General features: G+C 44.4%; 1 protein-coding gene across 1 annotated transcript in view; it reads left to right on the forward strand.

The window, feature by feature from the left end:
• Positions 1-26136, forward strand: part of LOC123764810 (DNA-dependent protein kinase catalytic subunit) — a 746996-nt gene that overhangs the window by 379780 nt on the left and 341080 nt on the right. The window contains exons 23-26 of the mRNA XM_069302649.1: positions 1990-2165; positions 16111-16755; positions 21129-21281; positions 22323-22573. Of these exons, the coding sequence (XP_069158750.1) occupies positions 1990-2165; positions 16111-16755; positions 21129-21281; positions 22323-22573 (1225 nt within the window). The remainder of the gene's footprint in view (positions 1-1989; positions 2166-16110; positions 16756-21128; positions 21282-22322; positions 22574-26136) is intronic.

A 26136-nucleotide genomic window follows, 5' to 3' on the forward strand; every position in this document is an offset into this window, starting at 1 on the left:
TCCTGGTGTGGAGGTTCCCAGGGTTGGAGAGCGGCTGACTTGGGGGTTTTGGGCCCTGTTGGACCCTGCCTAGGTTTTTCTATCCTCCGAGTGGGGCCTACTGTTACAAGGAGTGGGGTTTTCTTATCCCCTCCTCCCTCTCTCTGCATACGTGTTGGATTTGGTGTCAGGCCCCTCCCCGGGTTCAGTTCAGTGTCTCTTTGGGTCTGTTGGTTCCGTCTTTCCGGAAGTTCTCGGCTTTTCACATCCCGCCTCATGAGGTGCGGAAAGCCACTACGGCTTACCTCCTGCTCGACCTGGATTATGCATCTATTATGAATCGGTCTTCATTCAGGTTTGGGTCTTTGTTTCCCTACTGGGTTTGTTATGAGGTTCCGGAGTCGTCCAGCCTAGCGGACTGCCCTGTGTTGTCTTTGGATGCTTGGCGTACTTTCTGTCATACCCGCACGCTTGTGTGGCGCAAGGCACTGACGTTGGTCCAGGTTTTCCTGGGGGTGAGTTTGGGCACATCACTGCGTGCTTGTTCGCCCCTGCCCTTCCTCGAGATGTTGGAGAAGTGCAGCTTCATCTGCAGATTCCCTCCCTTTTGGCTTTGAGTTGCTGAGGACTTGTGTGTTCGTGGCATGTGGGCTTCAGTCTTGCAGTTTTTTCCCTCCTGGATCTGTCCTTGGATCAGCTTGTGGAGGGTATGGGGCGCTTGGATTTGTTCCTGGGTCTGGTGCCTTGGGCTCCGCTGCGCGTGCGTCTTCTGCTCTTTTTGGAGCCGCATCCCGATCCTACGGGATGCGGATCGTGGTGGCCCGTCTCCATCTGTTAGGGGTTCAGGTGCTGGCCTCCCTTGACAACTGGCTGTTGTGGGCTCCCAGCCAGTCCGCGTGTCTGCTCACCAGGGATTTGGTTCTTTCCTAGCTCCCCGAGTTTGGGTTCCTGGTGTACTGGAGGAAGTCCAATCTTGTTCCCTCTCTGGTTCAGACTTGGCTGGGTCCTGAGTGGGACTCACGGACTGCTTCCTTGTCTCTCCCTCCGGAGTCTCTGCTTCGGCTGCAGTCCCGCCTTCGCTTGCTTTGGGGGGTTTCCGTGTCACCCGGCGGTTGCTCGAGGGTTGTGCTGGAGCTTGAACTTGTCATGATGGTTTACCCACTGGTAGGTTTGTCAGGTTTGGCTTCATCATCTGTTTTGGTTCCTTTGGGGACGTCCCTTCCGCCTCTCTTGCGATTGTTGGGTTCGGCCTCTGCTGGCCTTGCGTCGGGTGCTGCGTCGCCAACTTCTTTTTTGGGTTTTTCAGGATTCAGTGCCTTGGCGCCTACCCAAACCCTTGCTTGATGTGTTCAGGGATGCGTTGTCTCTTGGCTGGGGCTTTGTGGCTAGTGCTTACCAGGCCAGCCAGGGGTGGTAGGGTCCTTCCTTCCCTTAGACTCGCAACATGGTGTAGGTGTTCACTGTGGTGTGGTTGTCGCTCCGGTGGGTTTGGGTCGCTCGCGGATCGACAATCAGGCCCCATTTGGACTGTTTCTCAGGGATTCTTGTCTGACCCACAGGGAATTTGATGCCGTCCCTGGCACTTTGGTGTTGGTCGCTTTGGGTGACTCGTCTGTTGAATTCTCGAGGTCGCTGCTTTTGGCAGACTAGTTGAGGTGGGGGCGGGGTTCCCTGTACCTCTTCCCCCCCTCCCCCTCCCCAGTTCAGCTGTTGCTGTGGACACGAGGGGAGCCTCCGTCCAGGAGCAACAGCTGAACCGGGAAGCTACTGAGGGCACTCAGAAAAGGATATTTCATTATGTTCAGTGCTCAATGTTTTTATACACAGTTTTCGAATTTTCATAAGCTTTGTTAGGTATTCATACTATTGATGCTTCACAGCCGTAGGCAAATCCATATATTACATATATAATCAAATTCTTTTAATGTAGTCAAATATCTTTGATACTATTTACCACATAGTACTACCATATTTATTTTTTCATATGCTTCACAAGAAATATTATTTCAGGTTATAATTCGGTTTGTGATTTTGTTACGAAGCATATTGGCAAAAGTAACATGAATATGATAGTGGACATTGTAGAAGGAGGTGGGGAGGCATCACTAGGTATCCAGCGGTACTCCAGCCCGACCTCTTGCAGCCAGACACATGTTACAGTTAAAGATGTGAATGTTTTCTTTGAGGTAAGTTGTCAAGTTTTTATTATATTAAATGTATTTAAACTGATTTTGAGCAAGATTTATTCATAAATCTTTCATCACTTCCTTCTATTTCAGCCAGGTTATTCTCTGTGCATTCACAGCTGCTATAACAGTAGTAGTTCAGATAAAGTGGACCAGGTACAACAAGGCTAGTAGGAGGGCCATAGTTATTCCCATGGTCATTGTTAGGTTACCATCACGATTTACTGCCTCAATAGTTCACCACGTACATTTATCATTACATATTACTATACAACACTACCACATAATACAACCACACACTGTATATTCATTCTTTACATTCATTCATTCATTCATTCATTCATTCATTCATGTTTCAATACATGGCTTGATAACATATAGGACAGACTGAAATGTCGTAAGTTATTTTATTTTTCAAATTTGTGGGTTGGGTGTCTGATTTTCAGATAACTTGGTTATAAGTCTTACATTATCAGGTTACAGTGAGTAACCTGGTAAGTTGGGAAAGTCTTTACTGAAAGTGGCAAGGCAATTTGTGAAGAAGTAATCAAAATATGTCTTCAAGATAAAACCAGAATATAAGCCTAGTACAGTATTGGTGACAGGTGATGTGAAGAGGCAATAAAAGTAGCTTAAAACTGCTTATTGCATTGAATGTAAGTAATTAAGGCTGAAGAACAAGGCCAGGTATTGCACCTGAATGAGTGCTTGTTTGCCCCTGCCCTTCCCCGCGATGTGGGCGTTATTCAGCTCCATGTGCAGGTTCCCACCCTTTCGGCGGCACTCGTTGCGGAGGACTTGCGCGCCCGGGGCTTTTTGGCTTCGGCCTTGCGGTTCTTTTCCCTCCTGGAGCTGTCTTCGGATTGGCTCGTGGAGGATGTGAGGACGCTTGGGTCCCTCCCGGGGTCCGGCACCTTGTCCTCGGCTGCACGTTCATCGGCTGCCTTGTTGAAGCTGTTCACGCCGATTTTGCGGGATGCAGTTTCCCTGTTTTATGCTTCCTGTCTCGCGTGTCGGCAGACGGTGCTGGGTTCCTCCGTGGAATCTGCTTGGGCTCTGGCTCTTAAGCGTTCTTCACCTTTTTGTCCTCTTCTGTTTGAGGAGTCAGCCGTGGCGCAGTTTATTCAGGCTGCGTCGGCGGCTTGTCATCCGATGTCGGACTTGTTGGTTTTCGGGGGTCCCGGGGTGGGTCTTCCCGGAAAGGTCGTGCCAGGGCTCGGGGTTCCTCTCGTCGTGGTAGGCGTCTGGTCTCAGGTTCGGGTTTGGCTCCTCCTGCGGACCCTCCCTCGTCTGGTCGGCGCGGTGTTCGCTCTGTGCGGGGTTCTGGGTCTCGTAAGGGTCGCCGGCCCTCTCGCGGTTTGCCCCATTGACGGGGCGATGGGGGGCGGCTTGCACTGTTCGCCCGCGCCTGGTCCCACAGTTCGTGGACCTTTCGGGTTGTGTCTCGTGGCCTGCGGTGGCGTTGGGCGGCCCCTCCCCCCTTGGGGGGGTCGGGGCTGGCAGGGCAGGTTTCTTCCCCTGCGTTCTGTCGAGTCGTCTTGGAGTGGGTACCCTTGGGTGTCGTCGAAACGACGTCGGCCCTCAGATGAGTTTCCCGACTGTTTCCGGTTCTGAAACGGGACTGTGCGGACCTGCGGTTCATTCTGGACTTGTCCCGTCTGAACCCCTGGGTTCATTGCCCCTCCTTTCGGATGACTACGCTGTCTCAGGTTCGGCTCCTCTTGGAGCCGGGAGCTTGGATGGTGTCCCTGGACCTCCAGGATGCTTATTGGCATGTCCTGATTCATCCACGGTTCAGGGACTGGCTCGGTTTTGTTGTGGGGCGTCTTGAGTTACCGCTTTCGTTGTCTCCCGTTCGGGTTGAACCTGGCACCTCGCGTGTTCACGCGCCTTACACGGGTTGTGGTGGCTCATTTGCGTCTCCTAGGTGTTCGAGTGTTGGCCTACCTCGACGACTGGCTGGTTTGGGCTCCCAGCCGGTCAGCTTGCTTGCTAGCCAGGGATTTGGTTCTTTCCCAGCTCGCCGAGTTTGGGTTCTTGGTGAACTGGAGGAAGTCCCATCTGGTTCCCTCTCAAGTTCGGACTTGGCTGGGTCTCGTTTGGGACTCTCGAACCACCTCCTTGTCTTGCCCTCCAGAGTCTCTCCTGCGGCTGCAGTCCCGCCTTCATCTGTTTCTGGAGGGCCCTCGGGTCACCCGGCGGTTGTTCGAGGGGCTGTGCGGGAGCCTGAACTTCGCGATGGTGGTCTACCCGCCGGGTCGGGTTTGGCTTCAACGGCGGTTCTGGTTCCTTCGGGGTTCCCCCTTTGGCCTCTCTCGCGATCGCAGAGTTCGACCTCCGGGGGCCTTGCGTCGGTTGCTGCGTCACCGGCTTCCTCTTAGGGTTTTTCGGGGTTCAGTGCCGTGGCACCTACCCGAGCCCTCGCTCGATGTGTACACGGATGCGTCGTCTCTCGGCTGGGGTTTTGTGACCAGTGCTCACCAGGCCGGCTAGGGGCGTTGGGATCCATCCTTCCGTCGAGCTCACAGCTCGGTGCGGGAGTTCGCGGCAGTGTGGTTTGCTCTGGGGATGATTTGGGTGGCCCGCGGATCGACGATTCAGCTCCATTCGGACTGCTCTCCGGTGGTTCATTGCCTGAACTGCGGGGGTTCGATGCGGTCCTTGTCTCTTTGGGGTTGGTCGCTTCGGGTGACTCGTCTGCTGAGTTCTCAGGGTTTGGCTCTCCTGGCGGTTCACGTACGGGGCGTGTCCAACGTCTTGGCCGACGTCCTGTCTCGCTTCGTTCCCCTCTCCACGGAGTGGACGGTTGACGACGAGTCCTTCCGTTGGCTTTGCCAGACGTTCGGGCGCCCCGAGGTGGACCTCTTCACGTCAGCGTGGTCGCGGCGTCTTCCCATTTATGCAGCGCCCTTCCCCGATCGCGAGGCCATCGGGGTCGATGCCTTTCGGCTAGACTGGTCGAGGTAGGGGTTCCTGTACCTCTTTCCCCCAGTTCGGCTGTTGCTCCAGGTCCTGACTTGCTTAGAGACTTACCAGGGGAGAGTTGTCCTTCTGGCCCCTTGGTGGCCGGCCCAGCCTTGGTTTCAGGCGCTGGTTGCTCGGTGTCCGAACCCGAGGGTTTTCCCGCGGCTCCGCCTCTTTCAGCAGATCGGGCCGGTACGTCACGTGGCTGGTTCGATCTTCTCCTTGAGTCTTCGCGTATGGGTTTTTTGACTCGAGTCTATCATCATCTCTATGGTGATCAGGTGGCCTCCTTGTTGGTGTCCCACCTGAGGGCTTCTTCTCGGCGGCAGTATGAAGTTTCCTGGCGGTCCTTCTGTTTCTTTTTGCGTCTTCGTCGTGTTAGTTCCTTGTCTGTTCGGGTGGTCTTGTCCTTCCTCTCGTGGTTCTTTCAGGACCGTCATCTTATGCCTAACACTGTTGCCTCGTATCGTGCGGCGCTTGCGGAGCCGCTTCAGCTTGCTTTCGGTATCGATGTTACGTCTGCGCCGTTTCGCAAGCTGTCTCGTGCATTGTTTCACCTCCGGCCTGCTCATGCGTCGCCTGAGCCGTCCTGGTCTTTGGACAGAGTGCTCGCTTTCTTTTCGTCTCCTCGTTTCGTTGTGGCCCCTTCGGTCCAGGATTGTTTTTCCAAGGCACTTTTCTTGTTGGCGTTCGCCTCTGGGGGTCGGGTAGGGGAGCTTCATGCTCTCCTCCGGCGCAGGGGTTTCTGCTCTTTTGGTCATGGTGATTGTTTTGTTCGTTTGCAGCCGTCTCCTTCTTTTCTAGCGAAGAATGAGACTGTTGCGTTCCAGAGCATGGGTGGTTGATGCTTGGTTGGTCAGGCCGGGGGTGCATCATGTTTTGTGTCCGGTTGCGGCGCTTCGCCGTTATTTGCGCGCCACGGCTTCTGTCTCCGGGGACGCGTTGTGGGTTGATCCGGTTTCCCTTCTTCCCTGTTCGCGGGTTCGGGTCTCCCAGGTCGTCCTCAGGGTTATTAAGTCCAGCCAGCCTGCGATATATCCCCGTGCCCACGACGTTCGTAAGTTCACGGCTCTTGCTGCCGTCTTTGGGAATATGTCTTGGTCTGATATTCGGTCGCGGGGATTTTGGCGGTCGAACAGGGTCCTGACTGCTCGTTACCTTGTGAATGTCCCTGGGCCCCGTCGGGCCTGTGTTGCTTTGGGTCGGCGGTTGCAGCCAGTTGTCTCGGCTTCGAGTTGAGGAGTGAGCGACGACCGCCTCCCGGGTAAGTCCCTCTTTTTCCGTCTGTGGGTAGTTAGCTCCGGGGAGCCGACGGGGCTCCCCCCAGAAAACCAGCGTTGAATGTAATGAAATGCCATTTTCTGGGTGAGTCCCGGAGGCTCCCCTGCATCCCTCCCTCCCTCCAGTCGGCGGTTTTTCGCGTTTTTGACATCCAGCCTCAAGAACTGAGGTGTGGGTAGCCGGCATGGAGGGTCTGGGCCATCCCCTTCCCCCTCCTGGGGAGGGGGGAGCTGCGCAGACAGCGGCGCGGCAGTGTGTGACGTCACACTAGTTTTGCCTGTTTTCGGTTGGGGAGTTCTATCCACTAGTTTGGCTTTTGGTAGCAATTTTCACCAGAATAGGGGTTTGTTTTGAGGCGCTTACGTTTCTGGGTGCCTGTTCCGGTCGATGGCAGACATAGAATGCTTCCAACCACACGGGGGCTTCTATAGGCCATTGCTCCCCCTTGCCTCTCTGAGGGGGCCCGGTTCTGGCCGTGGTCCCCGGTAGGCCTAAGAACTCCATACACATGACTGATGCCAAAGTCTGACGTTAGCATATCAGCCTGGGATAGCTCCGGGGAGCCTCCGGCACTCACCCAGAAAATGGCGTTTCATTACATGCAACGCTGGTTTTTTGAGGATATCAGGGAAGGTGTGACACTATAGGTTTGTTGAACAGTAGGGCTATGGGTGGGGCAAGGGCATGGGAGGCGCTCTTGTATACAATGGACGGAATTTCACTGGTGTTCCCTGCCTTGGTTTTTAGAGTGTGTATGATGGACACAACATCTGCCTGGCTGATTGGTGAAAGGAGAATAGACTTTGGATAGCTGCCTGAGAGATATGTTTTAATATGTGTCTGAGTCTGTGGAATTTTACTGACAAGATTAGCACCAACCGATGAAAAGAAACTATTAAATTCATTTGCCATTTCTAAATCAGTTGACGGTATATCCACAAACATGTAAAGTTTTATTTGGTTATGTGAGTGTTGTTTAGTTCCTAGGATACTAGAGATTGTTTTCCAAGTGCTTTTCATGTTGCCTTTTGCTTCATTGAATCTATTCACATAATATGCAAGTTTTGCCTTTTTTATGAGACTGGTAAGCATTGATGAGTACGTTTTAGCTACTTCCTTTGAAACTAGGGCAGATATAGTTATTAGTGTTCATACCTGACAAGTACAAGGTGATGAGGTTTTCGAGCTGAGAAAGGAGGCTAGGAGGACAAAGTTCCTGTAGGAGGTAGGAAAGGAGAAGGCTCTTAACACTTTCGCGCTCTCGGCGAAGGTCAGGGAGCCAACTGTATGTGCGCGTGGCGTTTTTATCGCTTAAGCGTAAAAACAAAAATGTGTATACTCTTTTTACTCTTCTGACCTTAGTTCTCATGCTACATATTTCATTTTGGTACCAACGTGTTCGCAATAAAATTCTCTAGAAGAACATCAGTAAAAAAAGTCACGAAAGCTATAGAGATACCAGCACGAAATAAATAACTACGAAGATGAGTCGCCGTGAGCGCCCAACAGCAACAAAATGTTTTTACTCTTGGAATTATTATCACCTCTACAATTGTCCTACAGCCTTAATTTTGGTATCAATGGACTCCCAATGAAATTCCCAACACGGTGATATGAATATAATCATAGAATAATGGTCGCGGCCCACCAGCAAGAGTGTGGGAAGTGGGCGCACTGTTACCCGGTAACGGTGACCAGACGACACATGCGCGAAACGTTGCTTTGAAAGTTTATACTTATTTCACTGTTCTGATATTATTATTGTATGTATGTCATTCATTTTTGTGGCAATGTTTTCGCAATAGAATGTTCTATGAGCTAAATTATACTACACAAACTTGGACCAAATAGGTGTACTTACCAAGGGAAGGCTGGTTGTGGAACAGTAAGTTGAGCATCTGTTCTTCACTCCACCTTCTTCAGGTTCTTCATTCCTGAAGTTGCTCAACAGATGGTTTGTAGGTGGAGTGAAGCTGTTGCGGGTGGTTACTTCTTCACCACCCAATACACCGTTTTCCGGTGGTAATGTGTGTAGCAGGGAATAACACAGAGTGCAACACCACAGGTCCTGCATCCTATGTTCGTGTCCTTCCTTTTACCGGACCGTGCGCATACATGACACTTGAGACGTTTGGGCAGTCTGTAAATTTCATGTTTCAGTTTTGTGTTCATGCGATTTTCTGAATCAACAATAGTGCCAGGTCTTCTCGCTGGAGGTGAAACATTTGCAGGAGAATCAGATTCATCTGACAAAACAGTTTCGTCAACTGGCAGTGTGGCAGACATGTCGGGTTCAGATTCGGTGTCTGCTTCATCTTGAGGTGGTGTAGTGAACAAAGGCCGCCTCACACCAGATGGTCCGGGAGTTGGCATGGCGTCAGCATTGGCAGGAGCTGTGTCATCATTTATGTCTGGAGTGTGCCGCAAGTGTTGAGATGATGATGTTGTTTTAGGCCACTCCTCTGTGTCCCAGTTCAATAGGGCCCAGATTGCCACTTCGTGGAACTGTAGCAATGTTAGCTTTTTTCGATCAGTTGTGTTGTATTTGTACAAAACAAAGGCATTATGCAATGCCATTTGCAGGAAATAAAAGGTAATCTTTTTGGTCCACTTGTGAGTTTTCCTGGTAAAATGGTAATATTTAACCATTTGATCGAAGTGGTCCACACCTTTCATGAACTTATTGTACTCGCAAATTGCAGTCGGTTTGTTCACTGTTACCTGTTGTATTCCACTTGTTCCGTCTCGTTTGCGAATTCGTTTCCTTCGCTGAACTCGCTGAGTGTCTGCATTGTGGATGTTGGTAATTATTGAGACTACTCGCTTGTCTCTCCACAGGAGAATGAAGGTGTTATCTTTGCGGCGGTATACGGTGGTATCCAGTGGAAGTTTACCCTTGGCTAGAGTTTGCAATGCCTTTGGGGCGCCACGTAGCATTCTAATTGTGCCACATGTGTACACCCCAAGTTCTCTCAATGTTTCTGTCAGGGTAACCGAGTTGTAGTAATTATCCATGTACAAATGGTAACCCTGGTTCACTAAAGGCTGCATCAACCCCGTTACTGTATCCACTATCGTCTTACCAATACCTGAGTATACGTCAAAGTCATATATGTACCCAGAGACAGATTCAGCAAGCATATAAAGTTTCACACCATACTTGTCTGGTTTGTTTGGATTGTACACTTTGAAGGATAGTCGGCCTCGCCATGGCATTGTACCCTCATCCAAACACAACTCTTTCTTGGGGATGTAAACTTCACAAACCTGTCTTTCAAGTAATCCATCACTGGCCTCACTTTTATCAACTTATCACGATTGTTCACGGGCACTGCATTGGTATTGAATGTGTGGGAAAACTGGTTTATATGCTGGAATCGTCTGGACGGCATGAACAAGCTGAAGAAACGAGCATGCCATGGCTTTGCTGTTTGCCAATACATCCTCATAGTTGGGAGCCTAATTATGCCCATCAATATGAACAGTCCTAGGAATCGCGCCATTTCACTCACCTTCACTGGGTTCCAAATATCTGATACATTTTCATTGGCCATCCGGAATAACTGCGAGGCGTACAAATTTGTTTCAATGGTCAAGAACTCAAGGAGGGCACGCGTGATGAACAATTGAATATAAGCCAGTGCACTAGTAGGCTTGGGAATTTTCAGTCCAGGATTTCCAGTAAAATCATCAACAACTGGAGGAGTATTGCTACGACTCCAGCCCTCACCAGCCCCAGCCTGCCGACTACGTACTGTACGTGTATGCCTTTCAGGAGGCTCGAATGAATCCTCATCACTTTCCTCATCACTTATACTTTCAGAATCACTTGGCGCAATTTGTTGTGTGTTCCTACGATGAGCAACATTTCTGGTAGCTACTTTTCTAGGTAGCCTAGATGCACCACGTGTGCGCAGAGATGGAGGAGGAGGGGGTCGCGGTGCCTCCTCTTCCTCAGTGAGGACCTCAGTCTCCTCATCACTCGTTGCCGTATCATTCCCTCTAGGTCTAGGTCCACTATAATCGTTGTGGGTTCCAAAATCTTCCTCCAATACCTCTACATCACCTTCAGCTTCTGATAAATCCTCCACAAGGCCTGGAATTTTCGTTGGTGTGAGCTTCACTCCGCTCCACTTCTTAAAAATCTGGGTTATTTTGTCCACTCTCGATGACCTGGAGGCTTTCTTGGGCGTAGAAGTGCTTGGGCCTTGACCTTGATCCATTTTTGATGAAGTAATTGGGTATAATCCACACGGAAACTTGTAAAAATGCTCGAGTTTGGCGCGCGAGGGGAGCGTGATCGACTCACGACACGTGACACGAAAACAATGGACCCGTCACGTGACCGGGTAGGCCGACGCGCCGGGCGGCCTAGTGGCGAGAAAGAGAACTTCATGGCTCGTCGTTTGAAACAAACCCCAATGAAATCGGATTAAAATTGAATTTTATACAAATATTTTAAAAGAGGACATAACTTTATGTCCACTATGCGGTAGCGTTAGGCGAAACAGGACGCAGCGGTGCGTCCGGTTAGCGCGAAAGTGTTAAGTGCATAGTTCATCCTATTAGCCTTAACACCGGAGTCATATATAGAGTAAAAGGAATTGCATCGACTATAAGAAACAGTGGTGAACATAACACACAGCATGTGTTAGGCAAGGCCTATAATATATTAGTGTCAGCATGGAATCCTCGCCTTATAAAACACAAGTCAAAAATGTAGAATGTCCAGGCTTGCTTTGACCACTTAATTGTGCCAACCGAGTATTCTCATTCGGTGGGAAACTGCGCCATCCAAGGAAACTCTCTTTTTTATTTTTTTGTTCTCATTCCAAATGTGTGCACAGTTGGTTGTGTACGAAATGGACTCTTAGGACCTCCAGTGAGAGGCAGCCATCTTAGAAAAAATTCCCAGAATGCCCTAGGGCTGCTGGCTGGGTTATTACTGAATGAGCAACCATGGGTGGTGCACGCGCCTCTGGCTCCCAAACACCTATCTGACGTGGTGTTGAAAGATCGCACTCTGTCAGTGAAATTCAAACCTTATTGTTTGAAGAACATAAGGGTCATAATGTTGGTGAAGCTTGGCGCAATAAGGACCTAACACAAAGGTCGGATGAAAGTGATACAGCACCTATGATGACGATACAACGAGCGTATCCAGTTGTAGCTCTGAGCGTCACCTTTGCCCACCTATGCTATCTTCAATTTATTTAGATGATACATAGATGAATCATTTTCTGTGTTCAGTGATGATGCATCTTATACTAGTAGCATAGATGAACAGTGTTAGCGGCTTCCATGGTGGTGTTTTCCATAGATATTTTCAAGAATAGCTGAATCTCTTCTTGACTGATAGACACTCTTTGAAGCTAGCTGAATCTCTTCCAGACTGACGGACACTCTTTGAGGCTGGCTGAATCTTTTCCTGTGTGGGACCTTACAAAGTGATCTTTTCATGACTACCTTACAAATTGATCTTGTAATCTTTTCAAGGCTACCTTACGTTTTACAAGGTTGGCTACATACGTTGACCAGACCACACAATCGACTTGAGAATGGTCCAGGATGGACCGAAACGTCGTCGTCCCTTCACTTTCTAGTGTGTGGTCTGGTCAACATATTCACTCAACATATTCATATCCGGGATATTCAAACCCCGGTAAATATAACTGATATAAACACGAGCGCACTAAATTTTGAAAAAGAAATTGAAAACATGCCCATGCACTCGGCCCCAGGTCCAGACTCATGGAATTCAATATTTATAAAGAAATGCAAAGTGCCGGTAGCACAGGCACTCAGTATAGTGTGGAGGAAGAGCTTGGACACGGGGGAGATACCAGATGCACTTAAAGTAGCAGACATAGCCCCTCTACACAAGGGAGGGAGCAAAGCATTGGCAAAAAATTATAGACCAGTTGCACTAACATCGCACATCATAAAAGTATTTGAGAGAGTGATTAGGAGTCAGGTCACCAATTTCATGGAGACCAATGACCTTCATAACCCAGGCCAACATGGATTTCGAGCGGGAAGATCGTGCCTCTCACAGCTACTTGAGCACTACGACAAAGTCACTGAGGCATTAGAAGAGAAACAGAATGCTGATGTGATATACACGGACTTCGCAAAGGCCTTCGATAAATGTGACCATGGCGTGATAGCACACAAAATGAAGTCAATGGGAATAACCGGTAAAGTAGGACGCTGGATACTCAGTTTTCTGTCAAACAGGACTCAGCGAGTAACTGTCAACCATATAAAATCTAGTCCAAGTGCAGTGAAAAGCTCTGTACCTCAGGGTACAGTCCTTGCACCACTGCTTTTCCTTATTCTCATATCAGATATAGACAAAAATACAAGTCACAGCTTCGTATCATCCTTTGCAGATGACACAAAAATCAGTATGAAAATTACCTCGGCTGAGGACATTGAAAAACTTCAAGCTGATATTAATAAAGTTTTCGACTGGGCATCAGAAAATAACATGATGTTTAACAGTGATAAATTCCAGGTACTCAGGTACGGTAAAAATGAGGACCTTAAACATAATACAGAGTACAAAACACAATCAAATGTACCCATAGTAGGAAAACAGCATGTAAAGGATTTGGGAATAATAATGTCTGATGACCTAACGTTTAAGGAGCATAACCAAGCAAATATTGTGACAGCCAGAAAAATGATAGGATGGATTACGAGAACTTTCAAATCCAGGGATCCCATCACAATGGTTGTACTCTTCAAGGCACTTGTGTTGTCCCGTCTTGAGTACTGCTCAGTACTCACTTCCCCCTTCAAAGCAGGAGAGATTGCTGAAATAGAGGGAATACAGAGAACATATACGGCACGCATAGACGCAATAAAGCACCTAAATTATTGGGATCGTCTCAAAGCCCTCCAAATGTACTCACTCACTAGAAGACGAGAGAGATATCAAATAATATACACCTGGAAGATACTGGAGGGCCAAGTACCAAATCTACACAGTAAAATAACAACGTACTGGAGTGAACGACATGGAAGAAAATGTAGAATAGAACCAATGAAGAGCAGAGGTGCCATAGGCACAATCAGAGAACACTGTATAAACATCAGAGGTCCGCGGTTGTTCAACGTCCTCCCAGCAAGCATAAGAAATATTGCCGGAACAACCGTGGACATTTTCAAGAGGAAACTAGATTTATTCCTCCAAGGAGTGCCGGACCAACCGGGCTGTGGTGGGTATGTGGGCCTGCGGGCCGCTCTAAGCAACAGCCTGGTGGACCAAACTCTCACAAGTCGAGCCTGGCCTCGGGCCGGGCTTGGGGAGTAGAAGAACTCCCAGAACCCCATCAACCAGGTATCAACCAGGTAACATACTTCAGCCACGTTATTGTGACTCATCGCCTGCATTTGGCTACATACCACCTACAAGTACTAATGATAATGGTGTATGTAAATGCGTTATTTGCAAACACACAGAACAAAGAAACAGGAAGCGAAAATCTATCCATACCTGGTGCAACGAGAGCAAAGTCACGCTGTGTACCATGGACTACTTCGTTGATTATTACTCGCTTCCAAAGAACTGAGTGTGTAATACGGTGTGTTACTGTGTAAATAGTGTGTGAAACTGTACATAATGTAATTTAAGTGAATTTTTAGTAAGTAATATTGGAACAATAAACATTTATTGTGGACACATTACCGACACATGTATTACAGTTCCATGGAACATTATGAACGTTCTATTGTATACAATAGAATTTTTGCAATATATGCAATAGAATTGCATATTTGTAAAGGACACAAATATGCATCATATACGATAACAAAACAAATAAAACCGCATTGGAAATACATAGAACAAGTAATTGAAAATATATTTGTGGCAACACTCAGTGCTTGAATGGCCCTTGTGACCATGTCTGGGCATGTCACGCACGGGCGACCAGCCCCTGATGACGTCACAGCGTACTTTGTGCATGTCCCCACAGTCAAAGTGGAATTTAGTATTTATTTTTACATAGACATGTTCAGGGAAGGAAATTTATCATTTTACGAAGAAAAAAGAATTTTTTGGGAAAGCTTTATTTCGTGTGCACAGGGGGAATTTCACAATAAACTCGGTGCAGGTCGGTGGTTAAGACTACTGTAGCGCAAAATACAAGAGAGCTAATCTATGGGACTAGCTAAGAGAACTCAGTCTAGTAACATTAAAAGAGATATAACATATGTGATGAGATCATCACATATAAGATACCGAGGGAAATTGGATAAAGAAAGTCTTTTCCATCTGAGAGAGAGCAGAACGAGGTAGAAATTGGAAGGTAAGGAAGGCAGAAAGATGTAACAAAATAACTGCTCAGTTCTGGTTGTTTATAATGAACATGTGCTTTAAGTAGAGGTCATGCAATCCATCTTGATTAATAACTTCAAAAGCAAATATGACAGTACTGTACTGTACTAGAATGTCATACGGTATAAATACACCAGATAAAATAGCCATGAGATGAAACCTCTAGTGCTGAATCTCATTGCCGGTTGACATAGTTCTGTAACTTCTACCAGCACATATCACCACCATCATTTACCAGATGTATATTAATTTAATGATATATCGTATATGCCGGTGTATAAGTCGATACTTAAAGCCTAAAAATCTCTCTTCAAAATCAGGGGTCGACTTGTCCCTGGGTCAAACCTGGCCCCGGGCCGGGCTCAGGGAGTAGAAGAACTCCCAAAACCCTCACCAGGTACTGTATACTCCAGATCCTCCGAATATAAAATGTGAATCTCTACCACTGGGTGATAAACAAATGAAATGCCTCCCAATCACAATTATTTCTTACTGAAACTCATGTTTGGCAAGTCTATTTAATGTAGGGGTTATAATAATATTGATAACTTTGCATAACTCATAGGGTAGGTTACCTTTGGTTTGTTAATATTAGGTTAGACTGGTTTACTCAGAGTTAGAACTCGTTTTGTGACTAAAGTGTTTTAGAAGTTTCACCAGAACAAATTTCACTACAACATACTTCACCTAAATAATATCATGGCTAAATAATACCAGTTACATGTATATTTTGACATTTTTAGGAGATGCTGTGGTCACAAGCTGAACAGCAGTGCTGTTAGCTCATGCTGCGTGCACCAGCCTTGGTGGCTCACTCAGCAGTGAGGCTCTCACACCCGGGAATGTTGCCCGTGATTTAAAAAAAAAATGGCATCCATTTACAAGAGCCCTGAGGTAGCTGATGTAAATCCTGTGTAACCGCAGGGCTTTTAAATCTTACGCGGTACTCCCAACCATATATAGCTGTGGTGCGCTGTCCCACAATTGTTACTCACCCCAGCTATAAATGTATTGTGCCCTTTAAGGGTTGACTTGGTTTCATGTTAAAGGATTACATTTTTTTCTGTGAAACTAGACTAATTGAAGAATTTCATATACATGTAGAAACAAGCTTTCAAAAGAAATTTGTTTGTTTGTTCAAGTAAATAATTGAAGTGTATCCTAAAATTATATAATAGTTTAAACTTTTTTAATACTCGTTGATACTCTAACATATAATGAAAATATTCATTTTGATTTGATATACGAATATTTGAGTGGCTTTATTGGATGAAAGTATGATTAGTATGTGGATATAGAGAGCTGTGGAAGTCTCGCTTTGCATCTGATTCAATCCGTATTTTTTCCTTCTAACAGGCGCTGTTAGCTGCCTTGGATGGCTATAGCTGGCTTCTTGGTCAAGGGATATTGCCTGCAGTACAAGTGTTGGGATGTGATAGAGTACAGCTCTTCTCTGCTGCATCCTATTTCATTGAACATATGGCAGTAGTATGTATAAGTGATTACTTGAAAAGTAGGAAAGGAAACACCACAGACAAGAATGTAATAACCCCTTATGAAAGTGAAGTTGCAACAAAGCTCAAATGCACAGTAGTGGTCAGATTGCTGGATTTTGTGAAGGTTTTACTACAGGATGGCTCCAGTTCTGCACACTTTTTTGATCAATACTCTTTGTGGTCACAGTCATTCTTTGAACTAGTGACAATGTGTGTTTTGGATCCAGCAAGAATTGGCTTTGATATTAAAGACACTGAAGTCACCAAGCATCTTCCCTCCCGCCTCGAGGACGTGCTGACTATCATGCATAATAAGATTTCTCAGGATGTAGCTAAAATTTTCATAAAATATTTGGAGGAAAAGATACAAAATGACGACTATGACATAATGAAGGTCTTGTCATCATCATTACTTGAAGCAACACACATTACCCTTAGAAGCAAGCATATCATAGAAGGAATTGAGATACTGCACAAAAGTGGCTGGCTACAAGGATGCCCTATGGTATGTACAAAGTGTGCTTTTTAGTAGTGCCATTAAACTTTATCACTAGTTTATAATGTTTTTTTTTAATGTGTGTCATTTGCTGCAGGAACTAGACTCAAACAAAAGGCCTCGTACTATTTATGCAATATATGAGTGGCGGAAAATTCCTGCTTGTACAGTATTAATAGTATTTAAAAGTAAGTAGTTCTTAATGAAAAAATTGAGGCCATACAATTGGATTGAATCTGCTTCCCAGAACTCCCCAGTGCAGACACTTCTGACAAAATTATCATGAGCTTTATTATTCATTGATTTCACTGTGTAGTTCTTAATGTTTAGTGTCTGTTGCATTATCTAGCAGTGTTTGTGAATGTATGCAGATTTCAACATTTTTGTTTTATTGTAGACTATTTGGAACTCTGCACTGTTAAAGTAGATAAACCATGTTTGAATGTATGTTTATATATTACAATACACTGACAGAGAGAAATGGATTGGGGATAAGGATAGTTCCATATACTTTGAGCTTATACCCCTTGGCTGCTTTGTTCACTGGGTATTGCTGTCCCCAAGCAAGGTTAGGATGACCTTCTCATGTTGAGCCTCTTTAGGAACTTTGTAAACATCTTTCCAATTGTATAAGCAGGGAGATGCTGGAGAATTGTCAAGTCTTGCCCTGAATGACTGGTAGAAGATACATTCCTCTATACAAAAAATGTTGGACAGCTTTTTCTTTTTACAGGTGGGTACTGGAACAGATGACTGCTGACTTCCATTAACAGGCTGCAAGCTTTTCCCATCCCATAGCTCATAGTAAGCCTTATCCACTAGATCACCTGCCAACCATTTAACAACTAGGCATGCAAGTACTGCTTGGTGAACAGAGGCATACAGTTAATGACTGGTACCTAGTCAACTCTTCCTGAACAGAATACAAACCTATACCAAATACTGCTCAAAATGCTGTGTACTCACCTAGTTGTACTTGCGGGGGTTGAGCTCTGGCTCTTTGGTCCTGCCTCTCAACTGTCAATCAACAGGTGTACAGGTTCCTGAGCCTATTGGGCTCTATCATATCTACACTTGAAACTGTGTATGGAGTCGGCCTCCACCACATCACTTCCTAATGCATTCCATTTGTCAACCACTCTGACACTAAAAAAGTTCTTTCTAATATCTCTGTGGCTCATTTTGGCACTCGGTTTCCACCTGTGTCCCCTAGTGCGTGTGCCCCTTGTGTTAAATAGCCTGTCTTTATCTACCCTGTCGATTCCCTTGAGAATCTTGAATGTGGTGATATCCCCCCTATCTCTTCTGTCTTCCAACGAAGTGAGGTTTAATTCCCGTAGTCTCTCCTCATAGCTCATACTTCTCAGCTCGGGTACTAGTCTGGTGGCAAACCTTTGAACCTTTTCCAGTTTAGCTTTATGCTTGACTAGATATGGATTCCATGCTGGAGCCATATACTCCAGGATTGGTCTGACATATGTTTATATAAATAAATATAAATAAATATAAATATGTTTATTCAGGAAAGGTACATACATACAAGTGATGTTACATTAATGGATCAATATATAGATAGAGCTAGTACATACAATGCCTAAAGCCACTATTACGCAATGCGTTTCGGGCAGGAAAAACATTAATATCTAGAACTTAATACTAATTGAGCATAAAGAATAAAATGTGTTGAGAACAAATACAAATAAAGATAAAAAAAGGGGGAACATGACTGAAAAAGCAGCATAAATACAATAGGTTGACAAACAGTGTTGATTAAAAAAAAAAAAAATTACAGACATGGGTTGACAATAGAGGGGTAAGGTAGGTTACAGTGAATTTATTAGGTAATGTTTAGTTTTTATCTTAAACTGGTTGAGAGAGGTACAGTCTTTAACATGGTTGGGAAGATCATTCCACATTCTGGGTCCCTTGATTTGTAGAGCATTTCTAGTTTGATTAAGTCGTACTCTTGGAATATCAAAACTGTATTTATTTCTGGTGTGGTGCTCATGGGTTCTGTTACAACCTTCAATGAAGCTTTTTTCATGTGGTATATAATGTTCTGAAAGATTCCTTACACAAGTTTCTAAAGGCAGTTCTTATGTTAGCCAACCTGGCATATGCTGCTGATGTTATCCTCTTGATATGAGCTTCATGGGACAGGTCTGGCATGATATCAACTCCCAGGTCTCTCTCTCTGACTCTTGAAGTATTTCATCTCCCAAATGATACCTTGTATCTGGTCTCCTGCTTCCTACCCCTATCTTCATTACATTACATTTGGTTGGGTTAAACTCTAACAACCATTTGTTTGACTATTCCTGCAGCTTGTCCAGGTTTTCTTGAAGCCTCAAGCTGTCCTCCTCTGTCTTAATCCGTCTCATAATTTTGGTGACGTCAGCAAACATTGAGAGGAATGAGTCTATACCCTCTGGGAGATCGTTTACGTATATCAGAAACAGGATAGGTCCGAATACAGAGTCCTGTGGGACTCCACTGGTGACTTCACGCCAGTCTGAGGTCTCACCCCTCACTGTAACTCTTTGCTTCCTATTGCTTAGGTACTCCCTTATCCACTGGAGCGCCCTACCAGTTACTCCTGCCTGTTTCTCCAGCTTATGAATCAACCTTTTATGGGGTACTGTGTGTGTTAGTGGCTTTGCAAGAGTGTAAAAATACTAATGTTAGGTACTCACAAACCCATTGTACCTTCTTTTAAATAAAATGCAATAAATAAATCACTCATGAAGTACGGAGTGTGCGTGTTACCACTGTGCCACCAAAGACGGCTCTGATGGTCAAAAATTGGTCTCTCAAGATGCAGCCACACCTCTTCCACATTGTCAAACTGAATTCACCCCCTAACAAAGTGTGGTACTCTATTTGTGAAGATTCATGTATCACTTTTCTTACGCGCATTTCCAGATTATTACTTGCTGTGGACCATCGGGTATTTTCATGTCACTTTTGTGTTCCGGGGTTTTCCAGTATACATATTTTCATGTCCCTGTTCTCCCCATTTCTGAGACTGAATGGGGTTCCGAGTTGATCATACCACTTACCATTTTCCGACAAACATTGCCTTCCAGAATGTTCTTCAGGGCGACTCACATGGTCACGTGGGAGTTGCAGCTCCTGGGGCTCACTGTCTTGGCCTGCCTCAATAACTGGGTGTTTATGGACCTAATTTTTGACTTGGTTTGCAGGCTCAGTATGTAGACTTATGAACTTTGGAAAGATTTGGTTTTCTTGTGAATATATGGAATTACTGTCAAGGCTCTTGTCATCCCAATGGTCCTAGGTAGATTGTCTTCTGCTGTTGAGTTGATGTTTAGGATTCACTGGTTTTCACCTTGGGTTTTTGAGCAGCTTTTATTGCATTTAAATTTTTCCTTCATCCTAACCATCTGGGTTGGGTTTGGTTCAAGACTCTGCACTACTTCCTTAAGTCAGTGGTTCTTGCACTCTTCTGCATGGTTCAAGCTCCTTATAGCTTGAGATGTCTCCTTCATCACATGCTTCCTGTTTGGTCATATCAGGATTCCATTCCTTGGATGTTTGTCTCATTGCTCAAGCTGTTATCCAGCTTGGACTGTGGCTTTGTGACCAATTGCAACCTGGTTGGATCTGAAAGAGTGAACCAATAGATCTCCATTGGTTTACTTTCACGTGTGTGGTCTCGTCATGGTTGCTTCTGTTTTGGCAATGCATTGGTGGTGATCACTTCTACATTCTCAAGCTTTAGTTCTTAATATGGTTTTGAATGATCTTACAGATGGTTTATCAGTTCTCTCCCATTGCAGTAGAACGGGAGGGATATGATGCCTCCTTTCATTGGATATGTGAGACCTTCAGCACTCCCTAGGTGCCATGATTCTACTGAAATGTGATTTTCATGTGTATGTGTGTATTTTTATAGTATATACATGCTGTAATACATTATTAATATTACAGGTATTTGTAATTTTGTCTACTGTCATTTGCAGGAAGAAACCCCCCAAAATATTTCTTACTAAAAACAGACAAAAGTCTTGATTGCTTATAACAAGCTTAGTCACAATTGGTCCATTATAATGAAGTTTAACTATATACTGTAGTATATTGAAAGTGCAGAATGATTGTGATTAAGTGATAATAATTGCCAATGTAGACAAAGTAATCATTACTTTGGATGTTTGTGCGCTTTAATCTTGGTATAGTTTCTGAGGGGAAACCAAGGTAAATTGGTTTAGTGCCTGCGAGGGTTATTATGTAGGAGAAAATTGGTAACAAAAACTGAAATTAACTCAAAAAGAATTGAGAAAATTGTTTAGTGAAGTTCATTATATGATGTAAGAAATATGTTTCTAGGTTTCAAATTATTTTAAGTTACTTATGCATTTCAGGTGAGCAAAACTTTGGCATGTGATTTGGCCAAGTGGGTTTGTGACAGCCTATTTATAGAACGTGATTCTAGTTTGGTGGCAATTTCTCCTAGTCCAAACCAACTTCAATTCTTAAAGGCAGTGTTTCATCTAGCTGTTACTCTAGACTCACAGGTATGGATTGAATGTTTGTATTGGTTTAATGTTGGGCCCTTCTTATATACAGTATTCTGGAATTCTTAAATATGTACTGGATCTCACTTGCCATAGACACTGATAAGCAAGCACAACTACTATAAGCACCACACCTGCCATGACATCCTCTTTTACAAGCTCTACAACTTCTACAGCACTATAACAACTATAAAATCATACATGAACCATAACCCTCCTCAAAAATTAGCACAACCACTGTTATTAATAACACAGGCACTACAAATACATCATCCACAACCACAATCATCACAACTACTACAATCTTAACCAAATATCAAACTACTATACTACCACCTGTTAGTATAACCACCACAACTACCATTACTACTGTGATAAAAAATCCTGATTGTCGGGAAAGTTCAAATAAAGCAGATCAGGTACAAGGCTAGTATATTGAGTAAAGAGAGAGTTCGACCTTGATTTGGTGTACTCACTGTTAGGTGAACACCACCATCATCATCTTGTTCCTTCCTTTCCTCCTTTGCCTCTCCCTCTGCTTTCCTTCCACATTACACTCCTGTACTCCTGTACTGCATATGCCAGGCTCTACCCCTGCCTTTACACCCTGCACCACCCTATACTGCATACACTTGACTCTACTCCTTAAACCTGCCTTTACATGCTATTCCATCCTGTGCCAGAGCTGAAAGACAAGAGCTACAAGGCGAGGTTAGAGGCAATAAATATGCCAAAACTAGAAGATGGAAGAAAAAGAGGCGATATGATTGCTACGTACAAAATAGTAACTGGAATCGACAAAATTGATAGGGAAGAACTCCATTTTGTTATAACCAGTCTGTACTCATTACACCAGCCTTTGCTCAATATATTAACCAATAACCATTGCATCTCCATTGCTCCTTTCAACATCGTATCTGTCATGAGATGTGCCTAGAAATCTTTCTTCTCTGCCTCAGATAACTAAACGATGTCCAGTTCCTGTTTAAGTTGCAGTTAATTTTGAAAGTGCTTAAATCATTAATCACATCCACTTTTCAGGTTGACCAGGAGCTTCTCAGATGGGTCACAAGTAGTAACACTGTAATGGGGATCATTGGCCAGGTTATAGAAAAAGGATCTCATATTTTGGATACTCTTGGCCCATATTTAATCCCTCGCCTTTTGGATATCTGCGACGTGACACTTGCCAGATGTGTACAACTTATCAAGGATGGACGGTTCATGACAGCGATGAGCCTCACTGCTTCAATGCTAAACTTTATGATAAGGAACCCTGAATGGAGAAAAAGGTAATGATTTATAATATATGTGGTGTGATTACTTTAAAATAATCTGGGTGTGTGTTAGTAATTCCCTAAGTGTAATTACCTAAGTGTAGTTACAGGATGAGAGCTATGCTCGTGGTGTCCCGTCTACCCAGCACTCTTTGTCATATAACGCTTTGAAACTACTGACGGTCTTGGCCTCCACCACCTTCTCACCTAACTTGTTCCAACCGTCTACCACTCTGTTTGCGAAAGTGAACTTTCTTATATTTCTTCGGCATCTGTGTTTAGCTAGTTTAAATCTATGACCTCTTGTTCTTGAAGTTCCATGTCTCAGGAAGTCTTCCGTATCGATTTTATCAATTCCTGTTACTATTTTGTACGTAGTGATCATATCGCCTCTTTTTCTTCTGTCTTGTAGTTTTGGCATATTTAATGCCTCTAACCTCTCCTCGTAGCTCTTGCCCTTCAGTTCTGGGAGCCACTTAGTAGCATGTCTTTGCACCTTTTCCAGTTTGTTGATGTGCTTCTTAAGATATGGGCACCACACAACCGCTGCATATTCTAGCTTTGGCCTAACAAAAGTCATGAACAATTTCTTTAGTATATCGCTGTCCATGTATTTAAATGCAATTCTGAAGTTAGAAAGCATAGCATAGGCTCCTTGCACAATATTCTTTATGTGGTCCTCAGGTGATAGTTTTCTATCTAGAACCCCCCCTAGATCTCTTTCTTTATCAGAATTCTTTAAAGATTTCTCACATAATATATAGGTTGTGTGGGGTCTATGTTCTCCTATTCCACATTCCATAACATGACCTTTATTAACATTAAATTCCATTTGCCAAGTGGTGCTCCATATACTTATTTTGTCCAGGTCTTCTTGAAGGGCATGACAATCATTTAAATTTCTTATCCTTCCTATTATCTTAGCATCATCAGCAAACATGTTCATATAATTCTGTATACCAAGTGGTAGATCATTTATGTAGACAATAAACATCACTGGTGCAAGAACTGAACCCTGTGGTACTCCACTTGTGACATTTCTCCATTCAGATACATTGCCTCTGATTACTGCCCTCATTTTTCTGTCAGTCAGAAAATGTTTCATCCATGATAGAAGCTTACCTGTCACCCCTCCAATATTTTCCAGTTTCCAGAACAACCTCTTATGTGGAACTCTGTCGAAAGCCTTTTTTAGGTCCAGATAGACGCAATCAACCCAACCATCTCTTTCCTGTAATATCTCTGTGGCTCGATCATAGAAACTGAGTAAATTCGATACACAGGATCTTCCAGATCGAAAACCATACTGTCTGTCTGATATTATATCATTTCTCTCCAGGTGTTCTACCCATTTAGTTTTGATTAGTTTTTCCAATACTTTCACTATTACACTTGTCAATGATACAGGTCTATAATTGAGGGGGTCTTCCCTGCTGCCACTTTTGTAGATTGGAACTATGTTAGCCTGTTTCCACACGTCTGCTACGATTCCTGTACACAGGGATGCCTGAAAGATCAGGTGAAGTGGAATGCTGAGCTCAGATGCACATTCTCTCAGAACCCATGGTGAAATGCCATCTGGGCCAGCTTCTTTGTTCTTACCGAGCTCCTTTAGCATTTTTTCCACTTCATCTCTAGACACCTCTATCCGCTCTATGTTGTTCTCTGGAATTCTTATTGTGTCTGGTTCTCTGAAGATTTCATTTTGTACAAACACACTTTGGAACTTTTCATTTAATGTTTCACACATTTCCTTTTCATTTTCCGTGAATCTGTTTCCCATTTTCAACCTCTGGATATTATCCTTTACCTGCAATTTGTTGTTTATGAATTTGTAGAATAGGCCCGGTTCTGTTTTACATTTATCCGCTATCCCTTTTTCAAAATTCCTTTCTGCCTCTCTCCTTACTGCTGTACAGTTGTTTCTCACATCTTTGTATCGCTGGTATGTTTGGGGGTTTGGCCTCTTCCTATACTGATTCCATTTTTGTGTCTTTTGGTCTCTTGCCCTCTCACAATTTCTGTCGAACCAATCCTGTTTTCTGGGCCTGCATCTCTGTTTTGGTATGAATGTTTGTGTGCCTTCCTCGTATATTTTTAAAAATTTGGCATACATTTCATTTACTTCCCTGCCTAGCAACAATTCTGTCCAATTACACTCATTAAAAAAATTTCGAAGTTCCCCATAGTTGCCTCTCCTTAAATCGAGTTTATCAACTGTTTCAATGTCCCCATTTTCTTCTAGATGATATCTTAAAGCATAATCAATGTCTAACAGGACATGATCACTCTTTCCCAAGGGAGGAAGGTACTGGATGTCAAATATCTCTTCTTCTTTCCTGGTGAATACTAGATCCAGTACTGACGGTACATCTCCTTCCCTCATTCTTGTGGCGGTGTGTGTGTGTGTGTGTGTGTTCTCTGATATGGCACTGTTTTGCCAAGCTGGAGTGACTTGGTTCATGAGCCCCTCTCACTATTTCACTTTTTTCCCTGCCATGTTGATTACGTGGCAGGCAGGGTAAGACAGGAATTTTACTATATAGACAGAGCAGGTTAACAAATTCATTGATAGCTTAACTGGATCAGAAATAGACACGCTATCTGAAGTGAAGAATAAATTCAAATGAAGCTGAGCAACAATTTAACACTTTGGTGTGCCCCGCACGTTACCCCTCAACTGTGCGATTTGGGTCCCAGCGTTTCACGGAAGCGCGCGTTAATTCTGAAAAGTGTATACTCTCTTCAACTTTGTCAGCTTAATTCTCGTCCTGCAAGATTAAATTTGGTATCATTGTGTTCGCAATAGAATTCTCTACAGCACTAAATGCATATAAATTCCAAAAGCCCGGCTAATTACCCGCAGCAAACAGAGGAAGTGTGAACGAGTTACTCAGGAGCGCGCAAAAGCAATAAAATGTGTTCACTCTTTTCACTCTGGTCACCTCAATTTTCGTCCTAGGTCTTTCATTTTGGTATCAATGTGTTCGCAATAGAATTCTCTAGAGGAACATTAGCATATAAAATAAAAAACCTAATCACGCTCCACCCGCCAACGAGTTGAAGACAGGCCACGCGTTAACCGCGAGTGAGCGCCCAGACGCCTTCCAGCTACACTCCCAATTCCTGCCCACAAATGTTTAGTATTTTAGTATATGTAGTATTAGAGTTTAGTATTTTTTGTGTAGTAGTTGTACATCACATAAGCATTGTAGATAGCCATTTGCACAAAATAGATGGTCATTTTCTTCATCCATTTGTGAGTTTTCCTTATGAAGTGATAATATTTGATCATTTGGTCAAAGTGGTCAACACCTTTCATGTTTGTATTGTAGTCACAGATTGCATTCGGCTTGTTGACAGTTACCAAACAGTCCCTAAAAATCAGATAAAAACCTGATTTTTGGCAATTATTTTAGTGGATGACGCAATGCTGCGTCATCCCCGAGACTACCGACAGTAAACGGATTACGCAATGCTGCGTCATGCACGAGCGAAAGGAAGTTCATCCTGTACTGTACTGTAACATTATCTTCCAGAGAAAAGTAAAATTTACTATAACTTATTACACTCATTAA

Source organism: Procambarus clarkii, chromosome 48 (assembly GCF_040958095.1).
Source record: "Procambarus clarkii isolate CNS0578487 chromosome 48, FALCON_Pclarkii_2.0, whole genome shotgun sequence".
Classification (NCBI taxonomy): Eukaryota; Metazoa; Arthropoda; class Malacostraca; order Decapoda; family Cambaridae; genus Procambarus; species Procambarus clarkii.